Source organism: Netta rufina (genome assembly GCF_964035555.1).
Source record: "Netta rufina genome assembly, chromosome: 9".
NCBI lineage: Eukaryota > Metazoa > Chordata > Aves > Anseriformes > Anatidae > Netta > Netta rufina.
Window position 1 is genome coordinate 10,482,538 of NC_140132.1, and position 20,586 is coordinate 10,503,123.

The following is a 20,586-nucleotide window of genomic DNA, read 5'->3' on the forward strand; positions in this document are numbered from 1 at the left end:
CCTTTCTTTATCTGAATTTGTTATAACTGCAGAGATAAAACACCCTATATTTATACCTTTTATTCATATTCATACCCAACATGAGACAAGTTAGAGGCTTAAAATAAAATCCTGGAAACTTATTCAGGTAAAGCACAAGTCTAACTCCTTACTGCAACGTTGGAACAAAGCTACAGAACAACAAACAGTAGTCACAAAAGCTCAGCAGTTCAGAAAGACTAGACAGGCTTTCTGGCACATGAGATACAGGAGGGATGGACATTGGTATAAAAGATGCTTTGTACCATAGAACAATCTGATTCTCCGTGCCTAAATGACAGAAATCTTCAGACATGAGACCTTCCATATTTGGTCAGTCCAGCAGAACTAGGGGTAACTTAGCAGCTCTCGAAGACCAAAGAAAGACCACTCTTAGGTTCCTTCATCATGATTAAAGGCCAAAGTTGTTTTTAAAGCTTTGCTTAAGGCCAGAAAGAATGACCATTACGCTTTTGACTGACCACTTGGCTGACACAGACTGAATAATTTTTTGTTTTGAAGTAGTTCTTAACAAAACTCATTGCTAGCAATATGAAAAACATAGTTTTTTAAGTAACTGAATGATCTACTGATGGGCACAATGACAAGTAACAAAGGAGAATTGGCTCAGCAGTGTCACAGGAGATCAAAGAAGCCAGCCTACCGTTGTAATATACCGGGAATGGAACTCCGGAGCGTCCTTCAGGAACGTCAGGCCAGGATGCGTTTCTACCACATCCTGCAAGAGCAAATAAAACGAAACATTTTCTTCTCCTTTTACTTAATGTTCAGATGTTACTGGGTTTACAAACCAATACTTTTGCTTATTTTTGAAACAGTATTTGCAGCATTAACAAAAAAATATGAAATGATATCTTTTAATCTATAAAGTGAACCTTCTATAAGTAAAAGTAGAATACATGTTCTGGGCAATACGCACCTGTTGGGCCATTTTGATTTACTTAAGGACAGAAAAACAAAGGAAGAGAGTTAGTGAGAGGATGAAAACTCATTTTTAGTGAATGAGACAAAAAATTAGATTACCATGCAACCACCTCTTCAAAACCATTTTTCCATTCATTGAAGATATTAATATTTGTCAGAGATAAGTGTCAGAAATGAATTTTCTTTGAAAGGCTAAAAAAGTTGCTTTTCATGTCCTCCACAACAATGACAGCTCTTGTGAACCTTAGAATGCATACAGATGTGACCAATGCTTTTCCAAAATTTACTTGTATAATGTATGGAGATTTGTTTTTCTCAAGATCAGCTTTTTGTAAGCCTAACACTCACTCGTGATGCCAAATCTGCCAAGAAATGCATGACCAAAGACAAAGAAACTGCTCAGATCTTGAATGAATCACCTCAGGTCCTATATGCATCAGAATGTCTGTGTAATTTTGGTATGTCTGACTCCTCTACTCCTTAAGAGGTGTTCAGAATTTTGCTCTGTTTATACCATGACGTGGCAAAGGGATAGAGTAGATACAGTGCCCTTAGGGGTGTAATATGACCAGGTTTTGGCCAGTCTAACTTGACGTCTAATACGATGGTGTCGTATGGTATAATATTGCTAGTCTCTGGTTGACTGACAAACAAGATTGTACACGCCTTTGGCTGAGCCAGCAGCTAAGAAGCAGAGCTGCTATCAGCCAGGAAAGGCAATACGCCCAGTGGAGAAAAGGTGAGAAGTAACATGAGAAAGTTTACCCGTCAGTCCCAGTTAAACTTGTCTGAGACACAAACATCCAGTGCAGACAAAATCTTTCCCCAGTAAAGCAACTAAAACATGGGTTTTGCACAGAAGGCAGAGTGTGTTAAATCTAAGAACATTATGGAGTGGCTTCAAAACAGTATCAACAGATAATCAGAGGAGCAGATGGACCTGATTTACAGAGAAACTACAGAAAAGATAAATCTATCCAGTGCTTGCCTCAATGGCCACAATACTTTGCTTTCATACTTGCTTTGTTAAAAATATGACACCTGAATTAAAGGGAAGGAAAGAAAGAAATTAAATTAGGATGCATAGAGCTTTGCCTGAATATCAGGAAGAAATGAAATCAGGATGAGGAGACTTTAGCCTGAATATTAGGAAAGGTATCATCAGTGTAATTTATGTACTAACAGGTGCAGAGGCACACACAGAGCAATTGGGACGGCAAAACTTTCTGCACAGATTTCCAGGGGATATTGCACCTGATGGCCTGGCTCAACAATTCAATTGTAATTGCAATGTCAAGCAACCCACCCAGGTGCTGTTCAACCAAAGGTCTGCGTATCTTTGGAAAACATTTAAAGACATGAGAATAAAACAGTTACAAAAGGAACACTGCTCCCTGTCCCCATCAATTCACTGCTGAGCAGCTGATGTACCTGAAGGAGCGGGATGAAGTCCTCCTGCTCAAGGTAGTCACAGCTAGGCTTCGCTACAAGGTAGGTGAACCTGGATGCATCATCATGGCAGTTACGTAGGATTCTGCAGGAGAGATGAAAAGTTACTCCAGCTGCTTTGCGTCCATCACAGATCACAGCCAGATAATCCAGAGCCTTATCACATGTTATGCAATACACTTGCAATATGTATTATGCAAAGTTGACCTCAATACTAGTATCAGTTTGCTTCTTCAGCAGCACCAAGGCACTTCTGCTCCGTGAAGCTTTCTTCACATTACTACCACTGTGGTAAACAAGACGTTTCTTTCTGAAGACTGTTCTTATTTTGATTCCACAGCACCTTAGGAAGTAACCTGACTTTTCAAAATGCTGCATGCTCACTGACCTCATTTGAAGTCCAGAGGACCAACCTAATAAGATGCCGTAACGGATGTGCTTCCCAATTTAATCTTTTAATACATTTCATTATTTGAAGATGCTGTCCAACTGCACTGACTAAGCTTTGAACCAGAAAAATCACTCCCCAAAAGGGGAATGAGCATCACTTATTAATTATGTCATGACTGGCTGCTGTGCAGAGGAAGTCATGGAGAACAGCCTAATGAAAGAGCGAGCAGGGCTGAGAACTGAGAGGGACACAAACATTGAACCATAGCGCTGAAACGCCTCTAGTTTTCTGCAGAGATCACACTAACAGGCCTGATACTAAAAAAAAACAAAACAAACAACAACAAAACAAAACCAAAAACTAGTGGCTGACAAACAATTCTGTCAGCTGCACATTTGTATCATGCTGTCAATTAACAGATACATTCTAAATCAGCTGAAGGAAAGAGGTGCTTTTCATTTTTTTTTTAATTTATAAATCATGCAACATAACAATGGGTTCCAAAGCCATGTTTTAGTGCCAAACTAAAAGCTCTGATTTTCAGAAGTGTTCTACACCTAGCAATGCCTATTGACTTCAAATGAGATCAGGAAGCACACAGCAATTTGAAAAAATAGGTTACTTACTAAGATGCTTAAATATAGACTTCAGTGATTACAGATTCCTGTTTTAAAATTACAGCTGCGTTCATGCAGTTGTAGTGTAACTTTACAAAGAACACTACTTTTATCTCTGAGTATCACGTTTCCAGAAGTAATTTTGCAACTGTTGGGGGGCAGGACAAAGTGGGGAAAAAAATCTTTCTAAAAGAGAAATTAAAGTGAGGAAAACATTAGGCTTGTAAATGGTATGGATTAAAGGAATAGAGAAAAGGTGTGTGACCGCAGTCTGCGAATATCTGAAGGATGTACAAGTCAGAGGAAGTGAAAATATGTGGTATGACACGTGAGGCATTGAGGGATTAATTAGAAGTAATTGCAGGAACCTAAGAGAGAAAAAAATACCATCCGTGTCAAAAAAACCCAAACATTTACTGATCAGTCATCCCTAATATTTTTGTAATTTTGCCAGGGTAACTAGAAGATGTTTTAACAATATTATCACAGGAAATAGTTTGGAAACTCGGGGTTAAAGACTATTTCAAAAATCTGAGGGGTTATCATTACATCAAAAGATAGAAGTCTCTGGATAGGAGGTGGAGATATTATTCAGGTGTTTCACAAAGATTAAGTTGCCCTGGAGGGAGAAGATTAGGCAAGAGGACAAGTCTGTTCCATCTTGCACCTCTGACTCCCAACATGATACATGCAGAGCTCTCAATTTTAAAAAGAAGCTTCAACAACGGTATGTGGAAACAATATCGAAACCCACAGATTTGACTGTAAAACAGTGTGCTTGAGGAAGGTAGGAACTATCAAAGCTTAGTTTGGTCCACTTGTGTGGTGCTTCTTTATTTCACAATCCTTCTTCCTGCCCCGTAACAATTTTCCTCTCCCTATTCCTATGTGGCACTCACTTAATGCACCAGCATATCAACAAGGCATCAGATAAATATACCCAAGAACCACTGACATCTGTCAGCTATCTCTGAATATCTGACATTTCTTGGGACTCTGTTAATATATTCTATATGCCAACCAGAACAACATTTCATCATCTATACAACTCATGCAAATTTTGTTGATGCAGCATGAAAATCAGTGTTTGGGAATTTATACGGAAGGAAACTTAAGCTGACAGAGATCTTTAAGCTGTTTGTTTTCCTCTAAAGAACAGACAAAGATTTGAAAAGTATGGTGGAAGAAGAAGAACAGAGAAAAATCTATGGCAAATTTTTCCTTTTTGAAGAAAGGGAGTTCTGCATTTGTTACACTCACTTTCTCCACAAAGATACAAATGAGTGTACAGATACGCATCCTGTCCTTTCTCCTCCTGAGGCACTGAACATGGGTGCTTTCCAGTAGAGTGGGCAGCCACAAATCTGTAACGAAACACAGGAACAAAGAGGAATACAACAGCAGTCACAAGCAGAGCCTGCTTATACACCAACTCCACACTTTCACGTATGGGAAATGAAGCAGTAATGGCATACAGGTGAGTCAAAAAGCTTTTTGCTGTGTGCCATGGTTCAGAATCCACCCATAACATTCTACTTTGTTGCGTGCCTTTGTAGGCAGCTGAGAAATACATCCCGTCAGGACCAGAGACTCTCTCAAGCTCTTAAGTTCTGATTTTAACTATTTAGCAAAGCAAATGGAGAGGCACCTCCAGAAGACCACTCACACCAGCTACCTCGCTGACGTACCTGATAACGGGATAACCCTCTCTTTATATGGGCTGACTTCTCATTGACAGCAAGGGAACTCCAGTTCTCATCACAGACAGTTAACAACTGAATATCTGAAGGTGAAGTGATTCCAGTCCCATAGCTTTCAGTGCAGTGCCTTTTACCCTGAACAGCCCATTTCCCAACGCTGCTAGATCTCAGCAGGATAACCAAAAATGAGTGCACAAATGGAAAGTGGCCAACTCCAGCAGAAGGACTGCCCAAACACAACCTTTTAACTAGCTGCTGCCTTAGCATTTCTATCTGGGTAGCTTTCAGAGCAGTAATCAGTGAAAGCTCATGCATTTTGGGCCTTCTAGTGCCTCAGAAAAGCAGGCTTAAAATTACTTCAAACACTGAGTTGCTGATACCTTCAAGAAGCCTCTGCTTTACTGCAGAGATCTTGCTAGCCACCTGTACGGCTCCAGCCAAGGCATCAGAACATCTGCAGAACACAGACCTTGGATGGAGCGCCGCTGATCGGGCAGGGTGCAGGTGGGAAGGATGTCACACTAAATGGGAGGAAGAATGTTTGGAAGAAATCGTTGAGTTAACCCCTCCTACTTTCCCCACAAACCCTATTCAACCTCATCTAGTAATGAGATGGCTTACAAACGTGCCACTTGATTCCTCTAAAAGCAAACATAACACAAACCAAACCCCAGTCTCTCCTTTTGGAAAAAGCTTCCTTCTGAGGAAACAAGTGCTCCCCTTGGACAGAACATCACTGCTCAACCTGCAGCGCCAGGGAGGCATTCATGCACGGGGCAAGCTGAACATATGAGATGCGTCTGACAACTGCCAGTTTTAGATCAGCATTACTAAAAACTATGGTTGAAGGAGAGGAAAATAGAACAGCCCATCTGCACCGTGCTCCCACACAAGTGCTGTGTTTTGTTCCCTGAAGCCAGGAACTCATTAGCAGACTGTAGCTACGCCAAGTCTGTTGACACGTGCATTATGGATATTGAACATATGCATCTCAGTGCATCAGGGTTGACTAAGCATTCCCTCTTCTGCTGTGTCCGAGGTGGTGTAGGCTGGAAGTTGCTTTCTCAAGCAATGCTGTTACAGTGTACACAGGTCATGTCCAGATTAGGTGGACAGCCAGCCACAGAAAGGGTAACCGATACTATCTGAAGCCACAGAGGCACTTAATTTTCTGCTTTCATCTAAGCATAATTATGGAGAAACAGGAAAACAAATACATTATCTCGTAAGAAACCTGAAAGAACCATTTTGTGAATTACAGCAAGATGGAGTGCACACATCAGGCGTGACACTCAGCAATCTTTTCCCACAGACACTTTAACTGAGATTATTTTTATCTTCTTCATTTAAAAGAAAAAACAAAAAACCTTCAGAGCAAAATAATATAGGCTCTTTTTCACTAAAGAATGAGAAGAAGTGTTTTAATAGCTTTACATTCATTCTTTCTCCCTCTCCAAAAAGTAAAGAAACCCAGGGAGCGGTTACCTTTGCAATTTTCCCCATTTCACAGATGTTTGCTTTCTCATCCTCAAACTCTGTAAAGGCTTCTTCAATCCTGGCAATGATCTCTTCATGATTAGTGCAGACATTCAGAAGTCCTTTAGGGAAGTAGAAACGTGGAATGTTTATGGACAAAGGGGTACTGCTGGTGGCTTTATTCACAGGCAGGAGAGCACAAGGGCTAACCACTGAGTTCAAAGGGACGGGGGATGAAGTTCCAGGTTTCTTCTCTTGTTTACTTTGAACCTGAAAATATAATTAACAAATGCTTTTTTTTTTTTTTTTTAAACACATAGAAGAGGAGAAATAGTTTGTGTTCTGAGTGACCAGGAAAAGAATCTAAAACCATCAACAATTAAATTGTAACACAGGGATAAAAATATATGTCTTAAGCATCAAATTTACAAATTAGCGCAATGTCAAAAGTTGAAAAATTAGGATATATCACAGCTAAGGCTGTTTTTGCATAACATCTGTGCATTTTGCTTGTAGCTGTGGATTATAATATACAATTTAACCACAGGAGAACATACTCTGCAATCCAGTAATACCAGAGAACACGGACAGTGTTTGCTGTCTCTCCATATGCTGGGCCCTGTGCTATCGTTTTGCCCCACAAGCAGTACAGCACCACAGTCTGTTCCTAATTAGTATTTTTCACATTTTTAAAGTCGTCACCATATAAGCAGCAGAATTCAGATGTTGGAATGCCCAGAGATTAAAAAAAATCCTTGCTCCCCCACAAACACACACTCTCTTGGGAAGAGGCAATAGGCTTGCCTATTGCACAACGGTTCAAATGCAAGAGTTGTTATTAATATAACAACATACGTGATAAGAGGCTAATAAGGAAACAGTCAAGTAAATACAGCTGCAGCTTTCAGTTTATTTATTCTAGATATTTCAAAACAAAATGGTTTCAGGATAAAGTAGCCAAGTCTAGGTTCACTCAATACAGAAGAATGTATATGATGAACTGACTAAATTCTTTGCCTTATAATTTTCCAGATATTTGGAGCTTTTCTTAACACATACTGAATAACACAACTTGCCATGGGTTTGCCTGAAGAAGTGAGAATTATAGGAGCTTCCCTGAGCCATTTTCTCTGAAGTATAAAATACTTCACAATCTGTTCTTCAAAGACCTGTAAAACCACAGAACAAGGGATTTTCCTTCCCTTCACTCCTTTGCTTCACTGCTCTTTCTTTGAATGGGGAGGACCTCTTCCTTCTTCCAAATGCCATCCCACTTCAGGAGCAGGAACACGTGTGCTTCCGCACGTACACCAGCCCAAACAGACTTCTGTACTGTAACCGCTCTACGCTCACCTGGAGCTTGCATTTCTTTAAATTCTCCTCTGCTGCCTTCACAAGAGGCCTCCAACTGCCTGGGAAGCAGCGGGGTGGCAGACTAGGCTCTGGCTCCTCGGTCGGGCTGGTGATTTGGCTCGGAGGAAGCCCAGGCACATGGCTGCTTCCGTTCCTACAGCCTGCCGCCACCCCACCTGCCCGTCTGTTTGGTGAGCTTCAGCCACGACCCAGCTCTGCTCCGTGGTTTTCACCTCCTGGCTTCCAGCAGAGGGGAAATTCCTGCTGCTCTCTTACCGCTCGGCATTCCCACCAAGCAAAGCTGGAACAGGCACCGCGGTGCCACCTCCTGCCACTTGACTCCTCTAACAGGACTTCACGCCAGCTTGTCTCCAAGAGCCACGTCTCAGCAGCAGGTTTAGTGCTCACACGCAGACACGCACCGCTAGCTGCCAGGACCAACTCTAAGAAATGACTCAAACCTAACAGAAATGTCCACATACCAGAAGAAACCGAAGAAACATATTGTTCTTCCAAAGGACTCATTGCTTTACCAACATGTCCTCATTCCCTTACAGACTAATGAAACTGGATTTCCTCCTTTGAAGGCCTCCAGCTGACCATCTCTACCATGGCTCGTCCACATTGCCCTGAGCCCCGTTTTCCGAAGAGCAGGGCAATCCATTTTCTTCCAGGCATTGCCCAACTCAGCAAGGTTTGGCACCAGCTTGCAGAAGCTGCAAGCCAGCCCCCCGGGATCTAGGTGAATTTCCCGACAACCCCAAGCCAAGGCAGGAGGTTCAGCACCTGCGGGACAGAGACAGGGATGCTGCTAAGCCTCAAATAGCGAACCTGTTCAGGCACAGCAGCCGGCCTTCCCAGGGAGGCTGAATCACTGACTCCTGCCCAGGCCAAGGCAAACAAGGTGGAGGCAGAGCTCACAAACAGCTTCTTTTCCGAAGATCCTACCGAAGCAATGGAAAGGGAGAACATTTCTGGCCTTTGTCTTCTTCTTTCTTATTGAAGACTGAGCCATCTACAGCACCAAGGAAAACAACAAGCAGCAACCAGCTCCTGATGATACTGCTCCCCAGGACAACCTCGCAACTTTTTTCCCCCCTAAAAAATCACTTCGGAAAAATGTTTCTAGAATGGATATATCCCAATGTCAATCACTATGGGCACAGCAGGGAGTTAATGACAAATACTTGTGAGTCACTCGTGAAAAAATAAAGGAAGCGATATGGGGGGAGTTTTGTGGCAATTCCTTGGGGAAGAAAAAAGAACAACGGTTCCTTCTTCCAGAAGTTAACCATAAATGCTATTTGCTTAGTGGAACATCTCTCCAAAAGGGATGTGCATTTTCAGAAGGACTACTAGGGCAGTAAGCTACAAACGCAACAACAAATCCTTTACCTCTGCTACCAATTGCTATTTTTTTCTAAGAAGGAAAGTAACATTACCAACCAGTTTTAAACACTGCTTTATAGCACGGTTTCAATTACCTTAACTAACATCCGTCTATCCACTGTGTCATCTTTGGCCAGCCACACAATGTATTTCTGGGCAGGCTGACACAGTGACATCTGCATTACAAATACAGCAGGCAGCAGGACGGCCTCCCTGCACCACGCACACAAAGCCCAGAAACTCCCCCAGCCTCCTGGCAGCACCGGGCCCAGCACACGGCTCGCGAGGAAGCGGCATCGCAGCGAGGGCTCAGATATTTCCTCTTCTTTTCTCCTGGCTCCAAACCTCCAGCAGGGTCCTGGAGGATAAGCCGACCCGTTTATTGCTTTCTTCAGGAAGAGATTCTCTCCTCTTCTGTGTAGGGCACAGTGACTCAGCCTGGTTACTCACACTCCACAGGGCTGACTTAATGTCTCCTTTCATTTTTGCTGTTCCTGCCTTACTGAAGTTGGAGGATAACTGGACGCAGGCCATCCTTGGAGATCAGCAGTTCCCCAGAGCTGATTTGTATCAACAGCCCAAAACTTTCCCTTCCCTCCTTTCCTGAAGCCCTTCCCCACCATTACACCCTCCTGCTGCCTCTGTCCCTGCGGCTCCTGCAGAAGGGGAGAGGCGATGAGAAATGGTATTTCTGGATGCAATTTTTTCCTACCGTAAATCGCAAACGTACCAGCAGAAGCAGAGCGCTACTGCAGAAAAACCCCAATAAAACAAACCAAGCAACGCGGGCCCACAGAAGGATTTAGGTGGACGGGGACACGAGGCCAGCCCTAAGCTTCGGTCAGGTTCCTCACGGCCTCACCCAGCTGGGTTTCCAAACCACTCGCCTCATGCCTGCAGCCCCTCCAGCCCCGCTCCCAGCTCTCTGGCGTCCCACCAGGCCGAGCTCCCATCCACCAGAGGCTGGCCAAGCCTCCCCTTTGGCCTGTGGGGGACCTCAGCTCTCCCTGCCCAGCCCCTAATGGTGCCCTGAGGTGGTTCTGGCGCTGCGGGGAGGCACTGCCGCCCCTCAGTGCTTCATGCAGTTCTCCCCCAGGGAGTGAAAAAGCGTGTTGCAGAGATTAACCTTATACACTGACTTTAACCTGGCACCAGAAGCCATGGAATCAAAACGTGCCCCATGCTACAAGATCCTCCGGGGCTATTTTAAGAGCTATTTCTTAGGAAACAGCTGCACCGCTGGTAATTTCACCTTTTTACTTCCTCACCGGGTCACCGATCATCTTAACAGGGACTAGGCTCACGACGGGGGATTTCAGCACACTGTGACCCCCGTTACAGGGGTGGCTACCCGCCGACCTGCTGTCCTAGCACAACTACTCCAGCCTTCCCCAGCTGTCCCCGAAAGCGAGCACAGAAGCTGGGATTATCCCAAGAAACCGATCTTTGGTGCAGTTTCCATTTCTTCGGCTGCATCTCCCTCAACCACAGCCCACCAGAGCCTAGGAAACAGCCCAACAAAGCACCCTGTGATGGCCAAAGCTTTGCCAAAGCCAGGCAGGCTGCTCTGCGCCCAGCCTGGGTGCAGCAGAAAGCTGGGCTCGTCCAACATGCAACAAGAGACATTCAGAGCAATCACACAGAAACTGCGCTTTTCTTACAAAAATGCAGGGAAGACCTAATAGCCTTTGGCTGTTTTTCCCTGTTAAATCACTGCCCTTGCCATTACACTTTCCCCTTGTTTACAAAGACACTTTAACTGTGCTCTCTAAGCCTGGGAGGTTTATTTTTAAACCTACTGGTATCTTGCTGCAAATAACTTGCTGCAAATAGACACGCCTGGAGGGGACAGTTTGATTCTCTGATCCAATGAAAAATACAAAGCAACAGGAAAAAAAAAAAAAAAAAGCAAAAAGAAATGCCAAGTGCTCAAACCTGGGCCTGCTGGAATGACTTCAGCCTCTTCTTGAAGCGGGACGGAAGAACAAAATCGCAGCCCTTCGCGAGGAAAGCCAGCTCCCCGCCCAGGTCTGGGTCCCTCCGCAGAGAACGCTCCTTGATCATCATCCTGCTCAGCTCCTAAGCTGCTGGTGCCCGCTCCAGAAGGGGCACGGGGACTCTGCAGGAGACCACGTCAAACCCCGCAGGTTGCTTTCTTGGTTTGGGTTTTTACAGGCACGAAATGGCAAACGGCTTCCTGCAGAAGCATGCTAGGTCTTCTCTCTCTTCAGCAAGACAACATCTGGAGATCCTGTCTCGCTCCTGAAGCCAGACCTCCCTTTTTTACCTGATATTCAATGTATCCTTCAGTACCACCAGGATCTTCTGCCTTCTTGTAATACTTTAATTGAGAAACATGATCTACAACAGAATCTATTTCCCTGCTGGCTGCATGACAGACAATCTGTCCTTGGCTTGTAATAGGCCAGGGGTAGCATGGGAAAGGAAGCACCCACCACCACGACCAAGGTGCTAAAATTAGACAGGCTGCAGAAGGGGCTAAATATACCATCTTCCCCAATAGTTCCTACTTTCCGTGCTTCAGCGCTGAAACATGAGGTGCAAACTTGCATCAGCCAGACGCGGCTGGAGCAAAGCCGCACGCGATGCTGGTGGTTTGAGGGCCCGGCCTCCGAGGTGATGAGGCAGATCGGCACGAGCTCCGCTCCACACCAAAGGCTGTAATTTTCAGGAAACATCACTTTTTCCTTCTTGCCTGGAAAAAGCAAATCAGCCCGTTTCTCCAACACCAAATGAGCACATAAGGATGATCTTGGTTAATGAGCTCAGGCATTTAAAACGGCTCTTAATAAAGTGGGTTTTTAAAGACATCAAAACACATCATCCTTTTTATTCCCTTTTTCCATAACTCTCACGAGGCAAAGGCTGCTCCCCAAGCCGTTCCCAAAGCAGTTCCCAGGAGACGATCTGCTCTTTTTCTCCGTGACCTCCAACTCTTGCTCTGACTTTGTCCTGCCCTGCTACAAGCGTGTTCTCCCTCACCTATCACGACAACAGCGCTGAGCAGCGACCTATGTCCAGTCCTCACCCCACAAGATGCCAAGCACACAGTCCTGCAGCCTGCTTTCCTTCCTTGGCTTTAAGAGTCCCAGCTACTTCACCAGGTTTCTTTCGGAACCCAATAACAGAGAACATCATCTCAGTTCTGGCCTTGCTTTTCAAATACAGGATTTTAGTAAATGGAAAGGTCTCACCGAGCCTCACCAACAGAAGAGGATGAAAACTGGACCCCGTGCGCCTCCGATGTATCCATGGTGCATTCTGTATAGCCAAGAAGAGCACCAGCTCTACACGTTGTCAAAACAGATTAAAATTCTCCAGCAACAGCATAACTCTTTGTTGGTTTTAGAGCCAATGAGGCTGAAAAACTCATCTTGTATCAGGAGGCTTTGTTTCAACCACCTTCAGATGCCCACTTTAAGATAACACAACTTCGTGCAAGCAGAGCTTGTATCTGTCCTGATTACAAAGCTAGCCCACGTGCCACAAACATCTCCCTGCATGTTTGGTGTTGGTTCTTTTAATTCTTTAATTTCACCGCATTTCTTTTTCTTTTTTATTTTTTGGTCATTTCTGATTCCAAGATACTTTAAGATTCAGTTACTGCTTTCATTTATTTCAGTAACTATTACCAAACAAATAAAAAAAGTCTTTTGTTACCATCTGGGGTTAGAAAGTATGAGTAGTTGATGCTGGAAAAGAGCGCAGATGTGCATGCAGCTTAACTGACCGGTGCTACTAACATCTGATCAGAACTATTTGTAATACACGGGGAAGGAATCTGATTTCCCAGAAAGTTTTCCATTATATCGTGAATGTGTTTTGAGAAAATGTGATTATTTAACATCGGAGCTAAAGGCACTGTGGTGTTATAGAAGACACTTTTTAGGGTTAATTTCCCCACCCAAGGTCCTCGAGAAGCATGTGATTTGCTCTGCGAGGCAAAGCACCCCAAGCCTTAACTTTCTAGGATTACGAAGCAGCTTTAATTCCACTCACAGCATTCTTTAGGCCACCCATTGAGGCACGCAACAGACGTTTTGACGTCTAAAAGCAAGGTGTGTGGCCTCAGGACAATGCAGTGGGACAGACTAAGCTGCAACCCCTGCCCAGAGGCAGCTGCAGCACCCAGCCCACCACAGACCCAGGGCTCGTTTTCTGCTACCACAGCGTCTCGCACACAAGCACCAGGTGCGGTAAAAAGGAAGATTCAAAACCCTGCAATAGGAAGCGGAAAGGCAGGGGAAGAGAGAAATAGGAAGCAGGACAGCTCCTTCTGGCTCAGTGCAGCTCAACAGGCCTTTGACACGGGATCCCCACCCACAGGCCCTAAAGAAGAGGCCTCTTTTAGCATCGAACCCTTGTCGTGGTTCCTGCTCCCAAAATTATTCACAAACTTCACCCAGTGGTTCTTAAAATAAAATGCATGGGCAGGGCTTGGAGCAGGGGCTTGCACTACCCAAACTTGATTCTGAAAGCAGAACGAGCTTGTGAGTTTCTTACAGACTTTTCTAGGGTACTGTTACTGTGGCACTAGGTATTTCGCACGCATTAATTACCCAAACTCAAATACTTCATCAAACCAGCACACGGAGAGGTTAAGGTCAAAACCTTCCACCACTGACTTTTCCAAGAGCTTTGTATAAGACATTTGCCTCAAAAGGTGACCCCCTTTACCTCCCCAACAGCCCCAAGGACCAGCACTCCTGCAGACAGGGCCAGCCCAACCTCTACTTCTTCACCACCTGCGGCTTCACTCCTTACCTTTCTCCTATCTACAGGCAAAACATATAGAAAAATACTTTTTTTTTTTTTTTTTTTGCTAGTCTTTCTCAGGCTAGCAAACACTTGTTGTATTTTGGTGGTGCGTTTTGTTTTTTTGCTATCCTTTAGCTAGTCAGACAGCTGACCTGCTTTCATTGAGCCTTTTCTTTCAAAAACAATGTATAAAAAGAGGATCAGCACACAGAACAGGAAATTTTAAACCAAATAGTCGGTTTAGAGATAAGCAGCGGAAAACTGGATCTCAGAATGGGAAATGTTGGACAGCCTAAAAGCACGCCGAGCTTCCTGGCCTGCCTGGATGGAGCATGATGCGCTCATTATGGGCTCTGCAAAATTGATGGACTTCTTGAGTGCTCATTTCCTAGTTTCTAAATATTTGGGTTCTGAAAGCAAAGAAGCGAGTGATTCTATTGTTCTGTGTGGATGACCATCATTGTTTTTCTATGATAAAGGGAAAAGTCTGTTGCTGATACAAGTTAGCCCAGATTTCCACTCAGATAGGCCAGTCTGAACCAGCAAACAGTCTGGGCTGAAGTGGCTTCCCCTTTGCTTTTTCCTTGCTTGAGGGATATTAAAACTGTCACAGCCCACATCAATGAAAGCTGCACTGCATTTTCATCAATATTAGATCTGGTTTTGTGTGCGTGTGCCTGTACAGCTATTTTATAACAGCTTTATGAAAGAAAACACAACAAATACTTTTAAAACTGATGCGCACACCTGCCATACTGAATCCAAAACCCCAAGGAGCTCCAGCCAAACCCAGTTAGCTGCAAGACTTAGGGGTTCCCCACATGCTACACCGGGAGAGGGCCTCGCACCCATGACCACATCTACATAAAGCACAGCAAACCTCAGAGTGAGGCCAGTAGAAGCAGCAGTGCAGGGGCCTTGGATCCATCCTGCTAGGGGCCAAGCCACTGCCCAGGGGACTGGCAGCACGTGCACAGCGCTCAGCCCAGCCCCTGGGTCCCCGGGACAGTTTTCTGCTGTGAGCTTTCGTTCCAGGCACCGACACAAAGCAAAAGCCGAGCTGCAGTGTGCAGCAGGAGCTCCTGTAGCGCTGCTGCGGACGGCAGGCTAGGAGCAAACACACACACACAGGACGTGTGGATGAGGAGGGAAACAAACTGATAGGGGACCAGCCCCATAAGCTGTTTGACAGACAGCGTAAGCGTATCCAGTTCTCAAGTATTGTAGAAGAACAGCCACAAAATTCAGTGTCACACATGAGCAAACATTTGTGTTTCAAGTTCACAAGATTAAACAAAAACCTCGTAAATCTCAAGGCAAGAGTAGCTATTAAAAGATGACTTCAGAGCTTTTGGAGTCACTTAATTCTGCACTCTGAGGAAGAAGCCCTTCTGCCTTGCTGGAGATACCAGACAAGGTTATGCTTACTGTCTTCCATAAGCAAAGATGTACAGAGAAACATCAGAAACACTTGAAAAGTACCTAGTCTAAAACAAATAATAAACCCCAATTGTATCAATTCAGTTAAATAACCCTTCTTCCCTCCCTCCCCCTTTCAGAATCGCACCAAATACCTGTATTTTCAGGCATACAGACCGTTTTAAAGACATGCAAGTTACGGTCCTGCTGGAAGGAGCTCTGAAAGCTCACTGCTAATCTGGACACCTTCTCAAGTACATAAGTGGAAGGTGCATTTTGGAAAGTAAAGCTCTTTATACTTTCTATGCATTTGGGACTTTGGCACCCTGTTGTTTTGAAAATTTGGCAGTAGCACTTTCCATTCGAAAGCAAAGGACTGGGCAGACAGCGCTGGCTCCCCTCAAAAGCGAGCCCCCATCAAGACCCTTTTGCTGGGCAAACCTGCTCCTCACGTGAGAGGCATGCTGTGCAGACTCCACAATGACCGCACTGGGGACGCAGGAAAGGGAAAATAATAAATCTTCCTAAATCCTGACCTTTGTGCCAGTGAGGATCTCTCTTTAGGGACCAGCGATAGGCAGGACAAAGAAAGTTGTTGGAGCCTGCTCTGAGATGGGAAGGGGAGAGGTGGAGCATCCAGCTCTCACGGCGCTGGTGAGAGCCAGACCAGTACCTGCTCCCAGGAATAAAGTAGTAAGCTGAAAAATTCTCTATTTTATAAAACCTACCTAAACGACGTGCAAACTCAGCCTACAGAAACACCAGCAGGACAAGGACAAGGTTAAAGGTGAAATGTCAGGGCCCATTTTGTTTGCTCAGGTTTTGTTTCCTTTTTTGTTTGTTTTTAAATAAATACGACTGCTGGATGAGCACGTTATTCCACGCTGCAGCATCCAATGAATCACTTAGCACCTGTAACTTTTTCTTTTCCACATTTTCCCATGGTTGTTCTATTAGCCAGTCAAAGCCTTGTTCTCTTACCTTAATCACTTCTGGGGCCTGCTGAATCAAAGCTGGAACAGAGTCTCTGGAAGCAGCCCCAGCACAGCTTTTCTGCCCCGGGAGGATGGACTGAGGAGGAGCTGTTAATGTTTCCTGAAGAATCTGCATCACTTCCTTCTCCTTGGACAAGCTTCCCTTGCCTGTCTGGAATTCCACCAGTTCCTGGGCAAAGTCCTCAATGCTTTCCAGAATACGCAGTAAAAGGACTTTGTCCTCTTCCTCCATTTTATGGCCGTTGCTTTCCATGATTTTTGACAGAGGGGAAGTAGGGTCAACAGGTTTACTTTTGGGTTCAAGAGCCAGAGGTAGTACCGGCCTACCCTGCCAGCCAAGCACCTGCAAACGGGCAGGTTCACTCTCCTTTAGGGGTTCCCTAAAAGTACTCTCCATTTTCTGTGAGAAGCACTCCAAGTCCAGCAGCAGTTTATCTATCTCATCCTTATCTATCCTGCACGTCTGTTCCCCTTTGGAGACATCAGCTTGGGAACCACGTGATACAGAATCTGAAAGCGGCTTTAGAAGTTTCTCAGGAGCACGGGGAAGCTCGCTTCCCACTCCAGCACGTTCTGGCTTCACATCAGCACCTGTGTCTGAACAACCAGAGAGCTGGTAGCTGCGCTCTAAGTTCTCCCAATCCCCTTTCTCCTTTATTTTCCCTAATGCTCTTTCCCCATCCGACTCCTCCTCAATGTACAGAGCCTCAGCGGAAGACGTGCAGTCAGAAGGGCTTGTGGCCGGTAACTGAGGTAGAGCACAAGCATCTTTCCCAGCTCTCACACTGCTCTCCTGTGCGATGCCGTGAAGGGAGTTTGAGGTAAAGCTCACAGTACTTGTCTGGATGGACTGAGAGGTGCCCGTCACCTCACTCTGATCGCCTGCTGCTCTGAGAGGAACCGTGCCCGAGGACGGCAGCTGAATAATGTCCTCATACCTAGGTGGCTGCTCATCTCCAAATATTGGGGAAAAGGGAGTTTGCTGCAAACCATGAAGACAGTTAACTAATTCCACCAAGTCACTAGCTTCCTTGTGCCCAGGTGGCTTGAGCTCAAAGGGCAGCTTTTTTAGGTATGAAGAAAATCTCGTCATCAAATTCATATAAATCATTTCTGAATTAGCAAGGGGATCGCTGCTGTTGCCTCCACTAACGCTGTCTGCAGATTTCTTTTTGATGCAATGCTTTATTATGTCGGTGCACTTTTTCAGATCCTCTGAGCACTTGAGCAAGATGTCTAAGCACACCTTAATATCTCCGCCAGAAGAACCATCCAGCTTGTGCTTTTCCAAAATTTGGGTAATGAAGTTTTCTTCAGAGAAAGAATGAGGTGAGAAGGGAACCACGGGATTCATGCTGACTTCTGGAGCATCGCTGCTCTCCTGCCATTTCTCCACAGGTGAGGGACTCTGCAAAAAGCCACAGGGAGGGCAGTTCTCATCATTGCTGAAGTGCCCATAAATCACGTCAAAATCAAATGATCGTCTGCTGAATGATTCTGACCGAACTTTCCTTCCTTTTCTGTAGGCCACGTGACTGGAAGAGTTTTTGAGTTTCTCAAAGGAGAATTCCTTTATTTTACCACTGGCAAGATTTATTGCCTCGCCAGTAATGTCTTTTAAACTGCTAGAAGCTTGCACTGAAGAGCCCTTTTTGATTCTTGGATTATTTGGGAGAATTTGATGATAGTCCTCATTTCCAGGCAAGGCAAGCCCGTTTTCAGAAACAGGAATTTTATGGTCTTGGTTGGCATCTTGGACGCTGAGCTCAGCGCACACACTGTGGTGGGCAACTATACACGTGACTCCTTGCTTAAACACCTGGCATGTGCCTGTGCAGTAATGCACGGTGTGCTGGAAGTGCTGGTCTATCACCACGCTGCTGTAGCAGTTCACAGTTGTGACCATGAGCCTGTAGGTTGCTGCCATAGCACGGATCCCACGTGGAAGTGAGGCTTCGAAATTCACCATGAACTTAGCAGGAAGCTCACACCCCCACCCCTACTTTTCACAGCCACACCAAATTTAACAGAAACACTCAAATGTCCATTGAAAACATTCAAATCCCATGAGAAACTACTGGCATTGGAAGTCCTAGCGAAGTCCGGAGTGGTATCAGCAGTACAGTTACAACAATTAGTGCAACTTGCATACGGTTTGATTGAAGGCAACTTGGTTACTGTATTCCACACAGAGAGCTTTGCTGATCAGGAGATGCAGCCCGAGCTGCTCTGTTTCTAAGGGTCCAGGTAGAATCTCCAAAAGGCGTCATAAAATTCAGCCAGCTCTCAAGTAGAAGACAATGGTTTTTCTTGGATCCTTCTCTCTTTTTGAGAGAATCATTAAAAGATAGATGATAATCAAGTAGCATGTACAGATAAAAAATCCACAGTATGCTTGTGAGATCCTCTTCTCACACTGGTAAGGTAGGTCCCTACAAAAAAACACAGGAAAAGTCATTATGACTCACGTGTAACACGCAGCCTTGTCTGACAGCAAACAAATGGCGTCAGACCTTAACAACCAACATTCAGGCTCGTAGACAGTGCGAGTAGGCTGATATTTTCCCTTCACTCAAATCTACCATATAAGAACACTGCTACAGAGCTAGCCTATATTTATACACAGGCTGTCTGTGTGTTGCTGTTTTAACAGCTCTATTTTAACCACTCATTGATTTTTTTTTTCCATACTCGCTTTTTTTCCTCTCCAGACTGAACAAAACATTACCTTTAATTCTAATGGAGCAAAACATTTTGATCATGTTGTGAATTTCTGGCTTCCATTTTCCAAGACCCTCTCATGATAAGGAAGAGAGCAGCAGAGAAAAGCGCTGTCAGAATTTCCAAACACTCTGGATTATAAAACCCTGCAAACAGCCTGGAGCAAAGCAGATGAACTCTAAGAATGCGTGGCCTTTTGTAGAGGCCACGTTGGCTTCCATTAGGCTTTCACCAAGGTCTTTGGGACCATGGCAAAATATTTTAAGGCAGAATAACTGTTTTTTAAGTCTCCTACAACCCATTAATAGGCTGCTGGCATAGAGACCAAGAGCAGAACGTAACAATTGTATAGAAATTAAGGCTGTGAAAACTAGGAATTGGGAATTTTACACCTAACACAGTCACTTACAGCTGTATTTCCTATCATGATGGTCAAAATTGTACCAGAAAGAAAAAAGGCTGCCTAACTTTGTTATTAAAAGATAGAAAACTCCAGACTCAAGCATCTTACATTTTAGACATTACTGTATCTTTCAAGAACACATCGATAATCAAATTAAACCACCCCGATGGTATTCTGAGCACCCCCTGTTCCTGCACGGAAATCCATCTCACAAAACATGGTTAAACCACACTGCACGGCATGTTTCTTTGGTGTTTTCAAAGGTAAACACCTAGCACCACGTGAAAGGCCAGACCTGCATCTGACAGGACTGCCCTCCATGCACGTTACTGCCACCTACCTTAGCTCTTAAGTCTGGATGGATACAAAAGGAAGCACCTTCAAGTTCAGTGTTTTAATTAAGGACTGAGGATGGCACAAGACTGATGAATGTTCCCATTTTACCTGTTTCAAATCCTTAATTTGAAGGTGAGAAGAAACGATTTTAAGATTATTTGATGGAATTCCAAATGTGTCACGTCTGCCCGTTGCAGTTAGGCAGAGCTGCACGCAGAAACGCTCCTGGTTTGCTCCGTGCATTATATAAAACATTGCAATGATTGCGTTCAAGATGAGCTAGCAACTGCTCCAGCTACCACGCTGGTATCTGTAACAGGCTGCCACCTGCCCACCGAGCACCACCGGCCAACCTGCCTGCTGTGCCAGGGCCGGCTTCACAGCCGCCTCTGTGCCTGCCCCACGCTGCTCCTTCCTACACCCACTGGCACCACCCCAAAGCCCCACAGGCACAGGAGGGCCTTCCAAAGGGATGATCAGAGGTATGGGGTGTGCCCCAGCCACAGCCCTGAGTCAGGGGATAAAGGGCGTAAACAGAGCCGTTTTTGAACCCCGGGGTCCTTATCCCACCAAGCACAAGGCCAGGTAATAAGAC

At 44.9% G+C, this 20,586-nt stretch overlaps 1 protein-coding gene across 2 annotated transcripts in view; it reads right to left on the bottom strand.

Annotated features, from left to right (window-relative positions):
• PPP2R3A (protein phosphatase 2 regulatory subunit B''alpha) overlaps positions 1 to 20,586 on the bottom strand; it is a 50,219-nt gene that overhangs the window by 19,809 nt on the left and 9,824 nt on the right. For both annotated transcript variants that reach the window (XM_084292155.1, XM_084292156.1), the window contains exons 2-6: positions 16,518 to 18,963; positions 6,606 to 6,866; positions 4,681 to 4,784; positions 2,395 to 2,497; positions 683 to 757 (exon numbers count right to left, since the gene is read on the bottom strand). In XM_084292155.1, coding sequence (XP_084148281.1) covers positions 683 to 757; positions 2,395 to 2,497; positions 4,681 to 4,784; positions 6,606 to 6,866; positions 16,518 to 18,500 — 2,526 coding nt within the window. In that variant the 5' untranslated portion in view covers positions 18,501 to 18,963. The remainder of the gene's footprint in view (positions 1 to 682; positions 758 to 2,394; positions 2,498 to 4,680; positions 4,785 to 6,605; positions 6,867 to 16,517; positions 18,964 to 20,586) is intronic.